General features: G+C 43.8%; 1 protein-coding gene across 1 annotated transcript; it reads right to left on the minus strand.

Annotated features, from left to right (window-relative positions):
* Positions 1-301: 301 nt before the first annotated feature.
* On the minus strand, positions 302-18,274 carry LOC311120686 (sarcoplasmic/endoplasmic reticulum calcium ATPase 1-like). Its single transcript, XM_084195263.1, has 20 exons — positions 18,172-18,274; positions 15,847-15,927; positions 15,268-15,353; positions 14,818-14,973; positions 14,287-14,428; positions 13,779-13,945; positions 12,213-12,301; positions 11,947-12,049; positions 11,643-11,774; positions 11,306-11,431; positions 10,907-11,125; positions 10,221-10,332; positions 9,481-9,704; positions 9,068-9,288; positions 8,576-8,778; positions 6,184-6,269; positions 5,248-5,381; positions 4,397-4,514; positions 3,577-3,694; positions 302-425 (listed from the first exon to the last, which is right to left on the minus strand). The coding sequence occupies exons 1-20, from the start codon at positions 18,257-18,259 to the stop codon at positions 388-390; spliced, it is 2,643 nt and encodes an 880-aa protein (XP_084051389.1). The 5' UTR covers positions 18,260-18,274; the 3' UTR covers positions 302-387.
* Positions 18,275-18,504: the final 230 nt, after the last annotated feature.

Raw genomic sequence — 18,504 nt, forward strand, 5'->3', positions numbered from 1 at the left:
CCATAAGTAAGTGTGTGTGAGATACTGGGAATCAAACCAGAACCAATAACAGTTAACCAGCCACTCTCACATTCTCTTTAATACATAGTTTTATTTTTGAAGAATAGTCAGAATAATTTGAATATACTGTTCATGTTCATAACGCTTACCAATATATTAACTTAATTTTAATACATACACAGAAAGAAAAAAAAAGTATTTCTTTGTACGTTTTTTTTTTTTGTTGTGGTTTTTATAATTTTTTTTCTGGTGGCTTTTGTGTGCTTCATTCTTTGATCTTGTCAGATAGTTTTTCTCTCACTTCTAGTGACGGTCTCTCGTTTCTGGGAAGTGCTTCCACCGTTCCTCTTCTCATTCTTTTCTCTCCTTTATACTCCTCGTGATCTTTTAGTCCCACTTCTTGCTTACTAGGTTGTCATCAGCAACTGCATGGGAAAGAAAATGGCCGTCATTTTGAGGTTATTGGCAACCGGATGAGGTAGGACTAGACTCAAGTCCCAAATTGAGCACTAGCCCCTTGGAGGATCGGTATAAGCAATATGGGGAACATTCCAACCCAGCCTATAATTACCATATTTCTAATTATACAATCCTTTTAGATCTACATTAAGTACTATTTATTGATGTGGAGTTGGGCATGTCTATTATTCTGGTAATTTAGTTACATTTTAGTACTGCTCAATTGACGTTATCTAACACTTATATACTCAGCACCACATATTGGTGGTTCTGTGTCGCTCAGTTGGTAGAGCATGGCGCTTCCAACGCCATGATTGTGGGTTGAATTCCCAGGGGCCACCCATATGTAAAATGTATGCACGCGTGACTAAGTTGTTTTTGATAAAAGCGTCTGCTAAATGATACCAATATTTTTCATAATATGTTCATAAAAAAACCTGACTTTTCCATACAATCATAGGCTACTGTGTGTTGACCGTAGTTACATGTTAATGTTGGAAAGTTGTAATATTAGCAAGTTAAAACCCAAGCTAGATCTTGCTAGTGGAAGAGTCTACACAGGCTACCTAAATACTACCTAAATGTGGCATTATAGCCATAAAATTAGACAAACCTTAAGCAATATGGGGATACATAGAAACCTGTAGGAAGACACTCACACATAGACTTCAGTGAATACATATGAGTGATATTATATGTATTATATATTATCAGTGTACATTACGTGTTGACTCCATCTGGGCACAAAATCCAAAACCATTGATTCATAAACAAAGTGAAAACAGGATGGAGGGGGGAGTAGCCAAGGCAGTGGCAGGTATAGGAAAAATGGGGGAGAGGGGTTAGAAGAGATATGAAGGCACTTGATAGGAAGGTAAATCATATTAACCGATTGATCATTATTATTAAAGGTTTTGCAATTAAATAAATAATATTTAGAATGGATGACAGTCTTAGTAAGCCATTGAAGCAGGTATGAAAGGCTGTGGATCAATGTTCACGCTAAACTGTGCGCGGCCACGCACCACCTCCAGGACTGCCGTGCAGAAGAAATGCCAGCCCGCGCAGAGATGCAAGAGGTTAAACTTCACTGAGTTCGCACTATATAGATAATCGTTTTTCTCTGTGATCGAATCAACATTATATCGGCCACTTTTCAATGCAACAAACCAAATCTAAGATTGAGTCTGTGATTTTGTTGTAGGCAGAGCCACAGCTAGCCTAGGTAGCCGATAGTGGGCGCTAGATCTTTTCCTCCTTAACTACAGACTTTGTCGCTATATTTAGCGAGTTTTCAGACCCCTCTAGCGACACATTTTCAAAAAAGCGACTAGCGACAAATCTAACGACTTTTTCTGGTGTTATTGGAGACTTTTGGAGACTTTGACGTGAAAGCACGTATCGTTCTTACTCTTCTCAACGAGCAGCGGGTGCTGCCGTGGGCCCCACTCCCGTCCCAAAGCACTCACAGGCGGCCCAGTCCTCGCGCAGCAGTCCCTACCAGCTGCAGTCAGAGCAGGAGATGTTCACCCCTCCGAGTCCAGACTGCAAATGAATCGCGCAAGCGGGAAGCCACCGCCGGCTGATCCAGCCCTGGCTTACATTCAGGGCGGGATGTAAATGTAGGATGTTTTTTACTCACTTTTTGTCTCTCCTACAGCGTCCATCACAATTACATGCACATGGCCAATTATGCAAATTAGGTGATGACGTCATTTAGAAACTTCTAGTGACTTTTAGGACAGCCAATAGCTACTTTCCTTACTGAGGAGTTGGCAACACTGCAGAACACATATTTTTCCAGTTTTATTCTGACCGCCCGCCATTAAAACTAGTTAAAAAGGAAAATTATGCCTTTGCAGCCTGAATGGAGGATGCTTTATGTACGAGCCGGCCCATGGGGGACACAAATGTATTACCGGCTGGGCACATCAATCCTAGACGATAGTACAGATGAAGCGCCCACTATCGGCTGCCTAGGCTAAGCCAAAACGCATTGGAGTATAATTATATTGACGGGTAGGTCTCTCAATCACCAGCGAGTGGATCCGCTTTTCAGATCAGAGCCGTGCGTGTGCACATTTGTTGATATTCTATGCTAGTTAGCGAGTTATTAGCCCAGATATAGGTAAGTATTGGTGTTACAAAGGCTCAAGGCAGCAACCATGTTTTCCCTCTACTCTGGCCATGCCCCTCTCTGGCTAATTACCACACCTGTTCCCACTGAACTAATTGACATTCCTGCACTATTTTAACTGCCGCCGTTTTCCCCCTAGCTTTCAGTTGTCCTGGTGATTCAATCGGGTGGCCATCTTGCCTTTGTTCTTTCTTTGTTGTGCGTGACTGACCAAAAACCACAACACTTCCAAACAACCCAATGTGCTCTGTGTGTGCAGTAAAATGAAGTATTGGATTCCTGCTCCATCTCCTCATTCCTCTAATATCCTGACCGATGTGTTGCTGTAGCAACAGTCCTATACTTAATTTACAGTCCACCCTAGCCCTAATGCCTTTTCTTAAATTGGTCAGCAATGGGGCGTTACTGCTTTCTACCAGAGCATAATGTAAAAACGTTTTAAAAGACTGCATTGAACAACCTATATGATATTGAGTGCATCTCAGTGCTTGAGGCGTCACTACAGACCCCCTGGTTCGATTCCAGGCTGTATCACAACCGGCCGTGATTGGGAGTCCCATAGGGCGGCGCACAATTGGCCCAGCGTCGTCCGGGTTTGGCGTCATTGTAAATAAGAATTTGTTCTTAACTGACTTGCCTAGTTAAATAAAGGTTAAATAAATTTTTTTATAAAATATAGGCTACTGTAGGCTATATCATAGAAATCCAAATCGTGAAAATGTTATGAGATTGGTTTTGTTGGTAGGCCACTGATAGGCCTACATTATGCTCAAATAGCCACAATATCCTTTTGGCTACTGTCTAAAACTGTAAGGATACGCCAGAAGTTGCACAGAATTCTCACAACGTTCCAAGTTTCCGCTCACAATACCTGAAATTTGCTCAGTGCCCAAAATAATTAGAAGGAACATTGCTGTGGATATTACAGGATATTATTACAAGGAATATTCTAGATTTAATCGATGTGTGTGTGTCCATACCCTCCAGGTAGTTGCGGGCCACAAACTTGAGGACTTCGTCAATGAGGATGACAGGGAAGGAGAGCTTGAGCACCACCATCCATTTCTCCACGTTCAAGTGGGTCAACTTGAAGATCATCTGCAGCGGAGAGGACAGGTACATTTCAGACACATATCACATACTACTACTTAGTTATCACATAATATTATTTAGTTATCGCATACTCTTACGGCTAGATTCAATCCGATCGCCCCTTTTCAGCTATGCACCTTTTTAAAAGCAATGTTTCCGCGTTTGCGTAGACCACTCACTGTAAACGCTGCATATGTTGGCTCAATCGGAAATTTCCTTTAAATGTCAATCGCACTATGACGCAGATCTTCTGCGGTCCAGATTGAATCTAGGCCTTACTCAGTTGTCAAATACTCTTAGTTCTCACATACTCTTACTTGGGGCTCTATTCAATCTGTATCACTGAAGCGTTACAGATTGTGCGAAAGAAATGTTAAGGTAATTTCAGATTGAGCCGACATATGTAGCGTTTACCGTGAATGCAGTCTCCGCTAACGCGGTGACGTTGCCTTTAAATTTCAATCACACGCTTACGCTGAATTTCCGCGATACGGATCGAATAAAACCCTTAGTGTCAGGGAACTCAGTAAAGGGGACTGTATAACAATAATGTCTATAGCAAAAACAAATTTGCTGGGAGAGAGAGTGAGAAGAAGATCGAGAGAGTAAGACAAAAAAAGAGGCAGAGAGAGATGGATGTAGGATCCAAACGAATGGTTCTTGGAGCCGGACAGGACAAGTATGTGAGGTAAGGCAAGGCAGACTCACGGGCATGGGGTCGACGTAAATGATCACGAAGTGGAGTGACATGGAGAGGGACATGGCTCCAACCAGCCACAGGTTGCTCCAGGGGGGCATGCGCACCAGGGACTGGTTCTCAGACAAGCTGGGAGAGGAGGGGAGGGATGGGGAGATGGAGGGGTTACGTAATGCACGCTGGCTGAACACTGTGTGTGTGCGCACGCTGAGATGTTTGGATCCTTCTTAAAATGTCAATTTGATTTGTGGATCCAAAGAAAGTATTTAAAATGTGTGTTTATACACAGTTATCCACATAGGTGTATGCCAAGAGGTGTGCAGAAGCGTGTGGGGATCTGAGATTACCTGGTGAGGGATGGAGGATCATGTTTGTTCTGCATGTTTAATCCAAAATTACTCTTCAAATTTCTTTGGGGTTATACTACACTTTCAATGTTATAGCTACTTCTGGGATTAGGCTTTCATATCATACTCTTGATACTCTATGTGTTTTAGAAACACACTGTTATAGAAGTGCTATAATTTATAAACATAAGTGTTTTATATAACTTCACTGTTCATGTTCTACCTCTAAATTGATATACTGTGTGTGTGTGTGTATCAATAATTACAGTGCTAACAAACTACCAATGTTGCACATTTTGAGGACCCAGATTAAACCTACTCCTGTCCTGCTACAAAGCATGCCAAATGGATAATCTCCATTGAAAGTGCTTTTTTAGTCAAGGAGTAGGCTTAATCTGGGATTTAATATGTTACGCATAATTGAATCTTGCATTTCTAACATTAATCTTCAAACATTCCTTTATATTGAACCAGGCAGGAACCAAAGTTGCTTCTAGTTCAAGTTGCAGTCTGACCTGTTGAGGGCATTGCACATCTCAATGGTGACCAACACAGACAGGGCCATGGTCATGGGGGGAGCGGCCTCAAACACCTCACAGTGGATCCCGACAAAGTCCTCGTTTTCCTCATGGCACTGCATGAAGTGGGACTGAGGAGAAAAATCAGAGAATTAGGATGGAACCATTTACTGGATTATCACAGAATCATTCACTGTACATTTTTGCTCAGTAAAACGTTTAAATGTAGATCCTAGGTAGCCCCTACCCCTAAGATTAAATATCCCCAAGATTGATGATAATAATGATGAAGATCTTTGACCATTTATGTATTTTAAACGAGGATCGCTTGATGATGATTATGGTTTTAGACCAATGATGCAACATATATGAATTTGGAGCTGCAGTGGCACTGTAGCACGTTTGTGCTTTGCATGCTTTATTTCATTATCTGGGATGGTGTTTCATGCTTGTTTTTATGTGGTGAAGCCAAAGACACATTTCTACATTGTGTGGACAAAGTTTTTCTAATTCTAAAAAGCAATAGTTGATTATGTGATACAGGTGTGTTGGTGCTGGGCTGGGACAAAAGCCTGCACACCCAGTAAAGGTGGAGACCACTCCCTGTTCTACAGAGTCTGGTTGCATCCCAAATGGCACCCTAGTTCCTATAGTGCAACACTTTTGACCAGAGCCCAATATAAGGAATAGGGTGCCTTTTGGGACGAAACCTCTGCTCTACTCACCAGACTGTACGTTTTTGCTCAATAACTAATTTAAATGTAAGTCCTCCCTACCCCCAGGATTGTATAGGATTATTATATATTTATATATATGCCTCTCCCATAGACACCAATGAGAGAGCAGTCTGCTTAGTTCATTGACTTCCATTGAAATAAAAATTGGGGAGTGGGAGGTCTTGCTTCCTCTTCCGTATCTGATGCTACTACTTACCAGCTGGTAGAAAGTCACGCCAGGGCCGTCGTCACTGTAGAGGAACCACCAGGCGGCAGCAGCAACGGTGGCAGCACCGACGTAGCCTGGAACACACCACAGGAAGTCAGGTAACATTAATCTCAATTATAATTGGTCCGATTGATTTGATTTCCTTTACCTGTTGAAGTATCGAGATGAGGACATACTTTGTTGTTAGCTTGTGTGGAAATTCGCTTTGCATCACTTTTAATTTAATTAATATTTTTTATCTACTGTGTTCCTTTATCACGAGGATGTACAGAAACGGTATAACATTAATTTGATTATTGCTTTGGTTACAGTTTGTATCCCACCACCGTGCCAATAAAGCACTGTTCAATTTGAATGTGGTGTGGTAGAAGGGGGCAGGGTGTCTAGGCTGTATGCCAGAGGAGGCTCCTCAGAGGAGGAAGGGGTGTTTTTTGTTGTTGTGAAATATGAACGTTATCCTTTTTAGATAAAACGATACTAAATATATTCACGCCACCAAATAATTGATTAAAGGTCTACAGTAGTCTCAACAGCACTCTGTAGGGTAGCACCATGGTGTAGCTGGAGGACAGCTAGTTTCCGTCCTCCCAATCAAAAGATCAGCGAATGAATCTAGTACTGAAAGCATAAAATGTGGTGAGTAGTTGAGTCAGAGAAAGACAACAGTTGAACAGTTTTGAACAAATTAATTTCTTCAAAAATGATGGAGAAGCAAGAGAGAGAGAGAGAAAGCTAGCTATATAAATATTTTTTCTTCACTTTCACTTAGCTAGTGAATGCAGCTAACTAGTTTAGCTTACTTAAACACCTGGCTCAAACAGAGAGGGATGCTATGTTAGCTAGCTAGCTATGGCTATCCAACACTGGAACTTTTCTATGTCGAGGTAAACTTTTGGTTTTATAAATGTATTGCCATTGGGGCCTGCCGGTGTAACTGCTAAACTGCTTGCTGACTGTACTGCATGATTGTAGCGGGTTTACTAACGTGTTGGTTCTAGTAGCTATGTTGACTATGAAAGTGAACTGTGTTTGCGTGTGATCAGGGGCGTATTCATTCCGCCGATTCGGTTAAAACGTTTCTTAAAAGGAAGCAAACAGAACAAAACGGGGATAAACGTCCCTGAATTTGTCCAATAGAAACTCTTGTTTGTAACTGTTGGACTAATGATTACACCCTAGATCAGCTAGATGCAGGCAAGAGTGTGCAAGGCTGTATTGAATGTGTCACTGTCTGTCACCTTGATTACTGTAATCTTTCTCTCGACCTGTGCACCTACGTTGTAAACTTTCATTTATAGGCTAGGTTGTAGAAACCTCATGATGGGTATAGGGAGAGTATCATGTAGTAGCCTAAAACCTATCGACATCACATTGAGCTGGGTGAATGGAATATGAATGACAGTCATCCAATATGCTGTAATAGAAATAAGGCCATGCTCATTAAAAAAATAATCTTCCTCCCTCATCTTAAACGGCACTGACTGCCACTGCTGTACGCCCATTATTGGGCAAAGCAGCAGTCGGTGAGGGTTGAGGCTCTAAGCGTTTGACATTGGGTCAGGGTTGTAGTTAGATTGACGATTGAGCCAGGGATAGTTCAGGGTTGGAGAGTCGGACATAGCTTCATGAGATAAAATTAGGTCAGAGATGGATAGTGAGCATACTGTCTATGTTGAACCTGGAACATGGTCCTGTTCCAATATCCACGCTAGCATACTACATAAGCCCTGTTTATACCTACTGCTAACAGGTCCCATGTGGCTCAGTTGGCAGAGCCTGGCGCTTGCAACACCAAGTTTGTGGGTTTGATTCTCACGGGGGACAAGTATGAAAAACGGTGTGAAAATGTGTGCGCTCTACTGTAAGTTGCTCTGGATAAGAGCGTCTGCTAAATGACTAAAATGTTTAAATGTAAAAAATGTGTTCTTTGACCTGATCTTGTTTGTTTACACTTGGAAGATCTGATTACAATCAGATCACAATGAGTCTTTTAATCGTCTACACCTGTCTAAAAATGTGGGCACAATTAGAATGTGGACAAAGGATGCATGTTAGCACCAGGTATAGACGGGGCTTTAGAAACAATATCCACCATAGCATACTACTTAAACAACATCCACACTAGCAAACTACTTAGAATGAGGCAATGTATTGGTCATGCATTCACAATGGTATTCTAGTGACCCCAACGGTTGTTGAATGAAAAAGAGAGGAGGAAAGCAGAATGGACAGTGCATTTGTAATTGTATTGTTTTGTTGTGTATTTTATTGTATTTGGTGTTTTTGATGTGTTCCTGACTTCACAAAATACATTTCCATGCAAATGGACAATAGAACTGTTGTGTCACATTATATGGTATGGCATCTTATGCTATCGTACCTCCGATGGCGAGGTATCTGAAGAACAGCCATCCAGAGATGAGGGGCTCCTTGGGGGAGCGGGGCAGCTTGCCCATGATGTCCAGGTCAGGGGGGTTGAAGCCCAGGGCGGTGGCAGGGAGACCATCAGTCACCAGGTTGACCCACAGCAGCTGGACAGGGATCAGAGCCTCCGGCAGACCCAGGGCAGCGGTCAGGAAGATACTGAGAGAGGTGGAGGGATGGATGAGGAGAGAGAGAGAAAAGGAGAAGAGTAAGTTGTGACTAGAACTGTGTGTGGCAGTCATATTGATGTTCTTGGCCACGGTGGTGTCTTGGTCACGCTCATACTTCTTCTTTATTGGCTGTCAAGTAGTTATGCTGCTACTACAGTGAAGTCTTCCAACAATTCCCTCTGGATTGGCGGTCAACCACGGTTATGTGTCAGTCGCGATGTGGTCACGATGTGTTCACTTCAACCCCCCCCCCCCCCCCCCCCCCCTCGAACACTCACCAGACAACCTCCCCAACGTTGGAGGAGATGAGGTAACGGATGAACTGCTTCATGTTGTTGTAAATGGCTCTGCCCTCCTCGACAGCTGCCACGATGGAAGAGAAGTTGTCATCAGCCAGGACCATCTCAGAGGCAGACTTGGCAACGGCAGTGCCAGAGCCCATGGCGATGCCGATCTCGGCCTTCTTCAGGGCGGGGGCATCGTTCACTCCATCTCCGGTCTGGTGGAGGGGGAGGAAGAGAGAGAAAAGAGAAGAGAAGGTAGAGAAGGAGGATGACTGTTAGTGATGTGTTCTGTGTGATATGAATCGTATTTGGCAAATATTCAGTTTTTTGTAAATTGGATGGTTGTACAATAAAGCTTTTGAGTTTTGAATAGGAGTGTCTTCTCTGTTCCTGTTCCCTCCCCTCACCATGGCGGTGATCTCGTCGAAGCCTTGCAGGAACTCAACGATCTTGGACTTGTGAGAGGGCTCAACGCGGGCATAGCAGCAGGCCTTGCGGACTGCTTTTTTTTGCTCGTGGAGGGGCAGGTCGTCAAACTCACGGCCAGTGAAGGCTCTGCCAGTGGTGTCCTCATCCTCAGTGAAGATGCCAATACGACGGCAGATAGCCACGGCTGTTCCCTTGTTGTCACCTGGGAGGGAGGGAGGGAGAGAGAGGGAAGATAATGAGTTGTCGTAAGATATTGTTTCTCAATTTATTTCTGTCCTCTCTGAGACCACCAGAGTGAAATATAATACATTTTAGTCATTTAACAGACGCTCTTATCCAGAGCGACTTACAGTTAGTGTGTGCATATATTTTTTTTTTTTCATACTGGCCCCCCGTGGGAATCGAACCCACAACCCTGGCGTTGCAAACGCCATGCTCTACCAACTGAGCTACACAGGACTAATGGAGGAAAGACAACCAACGGAGAAGAGGTAGATGGATGGAGTGATAAAGACATGGAGACAGAGAGAAAAGGTGAGTTAGGGTTGCAAAAATCGGGTAACTTTCCCACAATCCCCAGGTTTTCAAGAAATTCTGGTTGGAGGATTCCGGATTTCCTGTTTATTCCGTCTTTATTCAGGGAACTTCCAACCGGGTTTTCTGGAAAACCAGGGAATTTTTGGAAAAGCACCAGATTTTTGCAGTCCAGTATACTGACCAGTGATCATGATGACGCGGATGCCAGCAGCCCTGCACAGCTCGATAGCTCCAATGACCTCCTTACGAGGGGGGTCCAGCATACCCACGCAGCCCACGAAGGTCAGGTCAGTCTGAGGACCACAGACAGAGAGAGAGAGGGGAGACGTAGGGTAAGTGCTTTGGAAATGAAATGAGTTGTTGTTCAAATAACGCTTGAATGCAATGAATTTAGATAGAAATTCCAGTAGTAGTGTTTGTATTTACCTAGTAATTATGATTATTATTAAATGTTTTGTTGTTTTTACCCCATTTTCTCCCAATTGCTAGTTACGACCTTGTCTCATCGCTGCAACTCCTCAATGGTCTCGGGAGAGGCGAAGGTCGAGACATGCGTCCTCCGAAACATGACCCGCTTACTTCTTAACACACTGCATGCTTAACCCGGAAGTTAGCTGCACAAATATGTCGGAGGAAACACCGTTCAACGCCACAAGGGGTCGCTAGAGCGCGATGAGCCAAGTAAAGCCCCCACCCAAACCCCCCCCCCAACCCGGACGGCGCTGGGCCAATTGTGCACCACCCTATGGGGCTCCCGGTCACGCCTCCAGTGCCTTAGACTGCTGAGCCACTCAGGAACCCCTTTAATTACCTAGCAATTAAAACAGTAGGTACTTAAATTCCTCTTCCCTGACGCTCCTTTCTCACCTCGTAGTCGCCGAACTTGGTGGCGTCTTCGAGGTTCATCTCTTCCATGCGGAGGGGTGTGTCGCGGGTGGCCAGTGCCAGGCAACGCAGGGTGTCACGGCCGGTACCCCACTCCTTGATCACAGCCATGATCTTGTTCTTGACCGGCTCGGACAGGGGCACACGGGTGGTGCCAACGCGCACATATGCACACCTCTCAATAACACCCTCGGGAGCGCCCTAGGGAGAGGGGGACGGAGGGTGGGAGAGGGAGAGAGATAACGGTCAGGACTCAAGGAACATTTTGGAACTTTAGAAACGATCACTGCAAGATTGCTATAGAGATTTGTTGATATGACAACGTCACTGGGACGTTTACCCTGAGCGTTTCCATAGAGACGGGTGCCGGTGTTCTCTCACCTTGACGAACATCTTGTTGCCGACGGCAGCCTTAGAAGACTTGGCTGGGGAGCAGAACACTGACATGGACTTCCTGTCTCTGGAGAACTCCAGGGTGAACTCCTTCTTCATCAGCTGCTTGATCACCTGGGAGAGAGACGGAGAGGACAGGGGTTAGAGAGGGACGGAGGGGGGGGGAGAAATGGGGCTGGAGAGGGGTGGGAGGAATGAGAGGGATGGGATGGGGAATAGGAGTAGGGGGAGTGGAGGGCCAGAAGGAAAAGACGGGGGTGAGAGAGGGTGGACTGGAGAGGAAAGGTGAGAGGGGGGAAAGGGGGAGGGAGGGAGGAAGACTTACAGAGCAACAGGCGTTGGCTCTGTCGGGCTTGGACAGGCCGCGCACTTCAGTGTTGAACACGTTCATCTTCTCAACCAGGCAGCACAAAGCGGTCTCAGTGGCCTCGCCCACCTTCTCATAGATGCCCTTAGACTGCAGGAGAGAGAGAGGGGAAAGACACTATCAGATCTGGGCTAGACTAATGCACATATCAGCTACAGAAAATAACAGCTACACATATACAGATACTGAGTGCTGACACAGTACTGCACACCCACGCACGCACGCAAACTCACTCGCACACACATAGAAAGCTTCTCCTTACATCGTTGTAGTCCAGAGAGGAGTCGTTGCACAGAGCACAGATGGTGGACAGCTCCACCAAGCCATCATACTGGCCACACTTCACTAACGCACCATTCTTAGTACTGAGAGAGAGATGGAGAAGACAGTAAGTCAGGTAGGTGTGTGTGTGTGTGTGTGTGTGTGTGTGTGTGTGTGTGTGTGTGTGTGTGTGTGTGTGTGTGTGTGTGTGTGTGTGTGTGTGTGTGTGTGTGTGTGTGTGTGTGTGTGTGTCCAGACTATACTCACACTTCTCCCTCGGGGGTGTACTTGGAACCGGAGATGTCGAAGGAACCCAGAGAAACGCTGTCTCCGTCCACTTTGTCAATGATGAACATCTGGAATCACATTACAAAGACACAACACACACTGCTTAACTATGCACTTTAAAAAAGCTAACTGAACCAATTTCTTAATCAGCGTTATTTTGTGAGTTGGGTGGACTTTAGAAGGACAATAAATTGATCTAATATATGTGTGTAATTTTTGGAGTAAAATGACAAATTCATGTTTGCCTTTGGAAGGCAACACTGTATGTTGGGTCTGCTACAGTATATGCCCAAATGTTGAGCATACTCACAATCCTATTGCAGTTGGCTGCATTATCCTATTTCCCAGCATGCTTTATTGCAGTTTGAGTTTTTCAATACCTGTGTTTTTGCTTTCATAAAGTATTCATACTGCTTGACTTATTCCACATTTTGTCGTTACAAAATGAATTCAAAATGGATTAAATGGAATTATTTTGTCACCCATCTCCACACAATACCCCATAATGACAAAGTGAAAACATGTTTTTAGACATTTTTGTTTTAAACAGGCTATGTCTAAATACACTTACAGATACCACTGAATTTGAAGGTAAGCCTTGAAATACATCTACAGATACACCTCCAATTGACTCAAATGATGCCAATTAGCCGATCAGAAGCTTCTAAAGCCATGACATAATTTTCTGGAATTTTCCAAGCTGTTTAAAGACACAGTCAACTTAGTGTATGTAAACTTCTGACCCACTGGAATTGTGATACAGTGGATTATAAAATAATCTGTAAACAATTGTTGGAAAAAATTACTTGTGTCATGCACAAAGTAGATGTCTTAACCGACTTGCCAAAACTATAGTTTGTTAACAAGAATCTTGTGGAGTGGTTGAAAAACGAGTTTTAATGACTCCAACCTAAGTGTATGTAAACTTCCGACTTCAACTGTACATATTAGAACCATTTTAGAGATCACATTCACAAATCTCGCATTCACACCTTAACGCCAGCCGAAAATAGAGCCCTATGGGGTATTGTGTATAGGCCAGTGACACAAAGGCCTCTATTTTCGGCTGGCATTAAGGCGGCACTAGTGTCAAACGCATGTCAGTTTGCAATTTCGTTATCTAAAAACTGGCGCACTGGCATTTTCCATCTCTAACGCCAGGTTCGGTAATTTACCTGTTTTATATCAGCAAGCTTGCGCTCAGATGGGAGGGGTGGAAATATTTTAGGCGTGTCCTTAACATGATCCAAAGTGCTAATTTCAGGCAGAGCCGGTAGCGATATTTAAGACCAACCAAAAGCTGGTTCTAGCAGTAACTCAGTTGATTATGGCATGAATTTTGACAGCGGAAACGCAGCCTATCCAGCCGTAACGCACACTGCCCATATGTGCATGGAACAAGAGTAGCCTAATGTGCTTTTGGTGGCTGTATACTTTGTATTTAGAAACATAAAAAAACAAATGTTTTTTTCCCATTTCGTTTTATTTGGTTAAAAACCAAGACGTTTGTGTGTGTGTGTTTGTACGGCGTGTGTGTGTACCCACCTTGGTGACACACATCTGGTTGGTGGTGAGGGTGCCGGTCTTGTCGGAGCAGATGACGGAGGTGCAGCCTAGGGTCTCCACAGAGGGCAGGGAGCGGACGATGGCGTTCTTCTTGGCCATGCGGCGGGTACCCAGAGCCAGGCAAGTGGTGATCACAGCGGGCAGACCTGGGAGGGAGCGAGAGGGGGGAGAAGGGGTAGAGAAGGAGAGAGAGGGGGAGAAGGGGGAGAGACGGTAGAGAAAGAGAGATAGGGGGAGAAGGGGGAGAGATGGTAGAGAAAGAGAGATAAGGGGAAAGAGTGTTATTAGTTATACAGTGAACCATGTTCTTGTGATGAGAAACCTTGCTTGAGACCTGAAGACTTGCATTAGTTTTGCTACATAGGCTTTAGCTCAGCAGGTTAACACAGTCTAGAGCGTGATTGGTTGATTTACTTTTGTCCACTTTACTTTGACCCATCTAGACTTTTTAGATTAGATTAGTGCTATTCCAGTATCAGGTGCTTACCCTCAGGAATGGCAGCCACAGCCAGGGCCACAGCGATCTTGAAGTAGTAGACCGCCCCGCGGATCCAGGAGCCTCCATGGACGGGGTCGTTGAAGTGGCCGATGTTGATCATCCACACGGCAACGCAGATCAGGGAGATGACCTGTTATGGAATAGACAACAAAAGGTTGTCAGATAAAGCCTGATTTTAAAAAGATATGTAATACAATTGTCATCATTACACTATTGGTTTCCTTACATTGTAAGTCTATGGACAAGGTATGACTTGGTTTTATTTCCCTGGCACTGTTTCCAAATGCTTATGTTTGACCATTTGTGGCACAAATTCCATTGTAATTTTGTAATTTGGGTGAAATATCTCTTTAAGTTGCATCAAATCAAAACGGGCAAAAATTGGCTACTTGACCATTTTAAGGCAGCGGGGAAAATAATCTTGTCAAGTTGCAACAACTAAAATAGTGTAGTAGTAGTAGAAATAGTAGTGTAGTAGTAGTAGTGTAGTAGCAGTGTAGTAGTAGCTGTCTGTCTCACCTTGGAGAGCTGCTCTCCGAACTCGTCCAGTTTGGCCTGCAGGGGGGTCTTCTCCTGCTCTGTCGCAGCCATCTGGTCACGGATCTTCCCGATCTCTGTAGAGACACCGGTCGCCACGGCTACGCCGATAGCCTTGCCTGAAGCGATGTTGGTGCCCTTGAGGTACGGACAGAGGGAGGGAGAGAGAGGGGAAGGGGGAGCGAGAGAAAGGGAGGGAGAGAGGGGAAAAGGAGATACAGAAAGAGAGAGGGGAGAAGGAGATAGTGGAAAGAGGGAGAGAGAGAGAGCGGTCAATTAATGGCTGTAAGGGTGGAGGAGATGGAGAGTACAAGAGGCTCATATAGAGAAGGGCAGGAGTGTGGAAATCGACAGTTAGATTTATGGAGAGATTCCAAGATGGAGGAATAGAAAGATAGATGGATAAATATATACAGTAGGAGAGGCCCTCACAGAGAAAAGCATGTTCTTCTTGTCCTGGTTGACAGCTCTCATGTCCGGGACGGCATCGGTGTGCTTAATCACACTGACAGACTCACCTGAAAGAGGAGAGAGACAGTTTTACAATAAAAAGGTTTTACATGTATTTATTTTAGGGCTGTCAAAAGATTAAAAACATTTAATCAAGGTAACTCTCAGGATTTAAATGCAAATTCCAAATGTAATTTAAGATTTTTCATACAAAAAACATTACAAGAATATTAACGTTTTTAGTTTGTATAAAATAATGGTTATCCAAATAGATTTATGTTATTTTGGCCAAATTGAGAAATCACACTTTATTTAACCTCAATGTCAGCTTGTTTTTACATGGCATTGTAGATTTTAGCTGTATAGATGATGTATTTAGGATGTTTTCTGTGTATTTTCAAAGCTTTCAGACAATGGGATAAATCTTGACAAAAGAAAAGTGCACTAAAATTACTAAAAGTTAACTCGAGTTAACTGATTAACTCTGACAGCCCTAATTTATTTCCATTGTAGTCCTGTAAAGAGGGTTAAGACTGAGACAGAGTTGATAATATCACTCACCAGTGAGGATGGACTGGTCAACACGCAGAGTAGTAGAGTTTATTTTGACGAGTCTGATGTCAGCGGGGACTTTGTCACCAACTGGGAAAGAAAGAAAACACATAGACAATGTTAGTTCAAAGTAGCTCTCTCAACCTCACGCATATACACACAAACTACACTCCACTTCAGAGTTAATTTCACGAATGTTCAAACCTAATTACTCAATTTTAATTCAGAGTCTTTATCACAATCAAGGTTTCCCCTGGTTAACGTTGTGCTTAGTCTGACTTTTTAGAGTGCATTCTGACAATACACTGCTTTTTTACACTGTCAAAATATCACTATTTGAAATTTTGACTCTTCAGTATGGCAAAATAGAGAGCGAGAGGGTGTGAGAGAGAGAGGGAGAGAGATAGAGAGTTGATAATAGAGAAAAGTCCCCTCATCCAACTAGTCCTGAGGCTAAGTTTATTAACCACTACCAACCCAACAACGCCTCAGGACAGCACTCAGACAATCTGACCCAACCACATTATAACAAAAAAAAAGTAAATTATATAACCTATTGGGAAAACATTTGTACTATTTACACATTGTAACAACACTGTACCTAGTTAATAATGTAACATTTCAAACGGCTTTCTCTTTTGAAACTTTTGTGTGTTTAATGTTAACTGTTAATTTGTGATTGTTTATTTCACTTGCTTTGGAAGTACATGCCAATAAAGCCCATTTGAATTGAGAGAGTGAAAGAGAGCGAGAGAGAGAGAATGACATGACTGACTAGATTTAGCACTGTGGATGAATAGCGACACTGAAAGCTGACCCCACAGACAGACAGACAGACAGAAAGAGAGGGCGAGACCTTGGGGACACAGTGATATGGAGAGAACAGGTGAGAGAGAGAGAGAATTTATGAGAAAGAAAGAATGTCTAATAAATAAACAACAAAATGTATGGATGATGGGTACACTATGTATATACATTTATCTCTCTCATTCTTTCTATACCCCCCTCTCTCTTACCCTCGGATTGCCTTAAAAGGACCCACTGTCTCAAGGACACAAGGACAGCCACCCTCCCTCCCTCCCCCCTCCTCCCTTCGTCACACAATGACACTTAGTCATTGTCATACACTCTCTATCCCTCTCTCTCTTTCTCACCCTCTCAAATACACACGGGCACACACACACACTCATTCACATGTCCAAGCCACACATCTAGTGCATTGGTGCAGGTCCCGTGCGGCTCAGTTGGTAGAGCATAGCACTTGCAATGCCAGGGTTGTGGGTTCGAAAGAAAAAATGTATGCACTCACTAACTGTAAGCCGCTTTGGATAAGAGCATCTGCTAAATGACTCAAATGTCAAATGTAAATGTAATTAATTGATTTTAGTCTATATTCTTAGTAGATCACCTGCTAAATTTGTTGTGCCCGCAAATGAATAACACGCATTAAACATTAAAATGTGCCCTTAGTAGTAAAATCTGTCCCTTTATCTATACTAGGATCAGATTAGCCAACCCTAAACCTAACCTTAACCATTAGAGGGATAAACCAATCTGACCCAGGACCAGCCACTGGTATACATCTCAAATGGCACCCTATTCCCTGCATCAGTGGTTCGCAAACCTTTTTCGGTAACTGTACCACCAACTGAATTTTGCTCTGCCCTGAGTACCCCTGAAGTACCCCCTCATGTGCATTTTACCAGTAGACCTATGGTGTCATGAGTCTTCAAGTACCCTCTGTGGATAGCCCAAGTACCTTCAAGGGTCCTAGGGCCTACATAGTGCACTACTTTTGACCAGAGCCCTATGGCTATAAAGTAAAAAGAGTGCCTTTTGGGATGCTCCCTGTGTCTGTCAACCAGGCAATATTCACTATGGGTGTTAGGCCTTGTTTTGGGGGGGTTGGTATAATATATTAGCAAACCCTAACGACGTGATGTCAATCTGAGAGGATTGGACAGATTCAAGCACTTTGTGACTCATTTTGTGACAAATTGTACGTTTTGTGATAAAAGTTGTTGTAAAAAGGGCTATATGCTTTGATCTCTAAACCTTCATCTCTGATAGGCAAGGTAGATTGTTTCGCTTACATCAGATCTACATTCATTTTTAGTGGGTATTGGGGCTAAGGGTCGACTTGGGACTGGGCCTACAACTCTAGGGCCTAAATGGGTAGATGTTGCCCTTGGGCTCAGATCTAGGATCAGCCCCAAAATCGCAGCCCTTTAGTCATTAGGTAAGAGAAATCCAAAACTGAACCCAGATCAGTGTTTAGAGGCTTATACAGTTCTTACCTAAATCTGAACATCTGAATCTGAATCTGAATCTTACCGGACACCTCCACCACATCTCCAGGGACGATCTCCCTGGCCTTGATCATCTGGACGTTCTTCCTGTCCGACCGGTAAACCTTCCCCATCTCAGGCTCATACTCCTTCAGAGCCTCGATGGCGCTTTCTGCATTGCGCTCCTACAGGGCAACAACAACCCCACAGAACATCAGTTCCTCCTGACCTCCCTTCCAGAAGTGTAAAGCCTGACTTATGCCAATATGCCCACCCCCTACACCCGTCACATCCACCCCCTCCCCGCTCCCTCGTCCCGTAACCCCCTATGTGTGAATCCTTGTGCATAGTTTCCAAATGACCACCACAAGGCCAATAC

Source organism: Coregonus lavaretus (assembly GCF_964263955.1).
Source record: "Coregonus lavaretus genome assembly, contig: HAP1_SCAFFOLD_7117, whole genome shotgun sequence".
NCBI lineage: Eukaryota > Metazoa > Chordata > Actinopteri > Salmoniformes > Salmonidae > Coregonus > Coregonus lavaretus.

Excerpts from the sequence above, each read along its gene's own strand:
- LOC311120686 (XM_084195263.1), bottom strand. The coding sequence starts at position 18,259 with ATGGGGAAGGTTTACCGGTCGGACAGGAAGAACGTCCAGATGATCAAG. Across the intron at positions 15,928-18,171 it reads AGATGTGGTGGAGGTGTCCG|TTGGTGACAAAGTCCCCGCT; the intron begins GTAAGATTCAGA and ends TTTCTTTCCCAG. Across the intron at positions 15,354-15,846 it reads TGACCAGTCCATCCTCACTG|GTGAGTCTGTCAGTGTGATT; the intron begins GTGAGTGATATT and ends CTCCTCTTTCAG.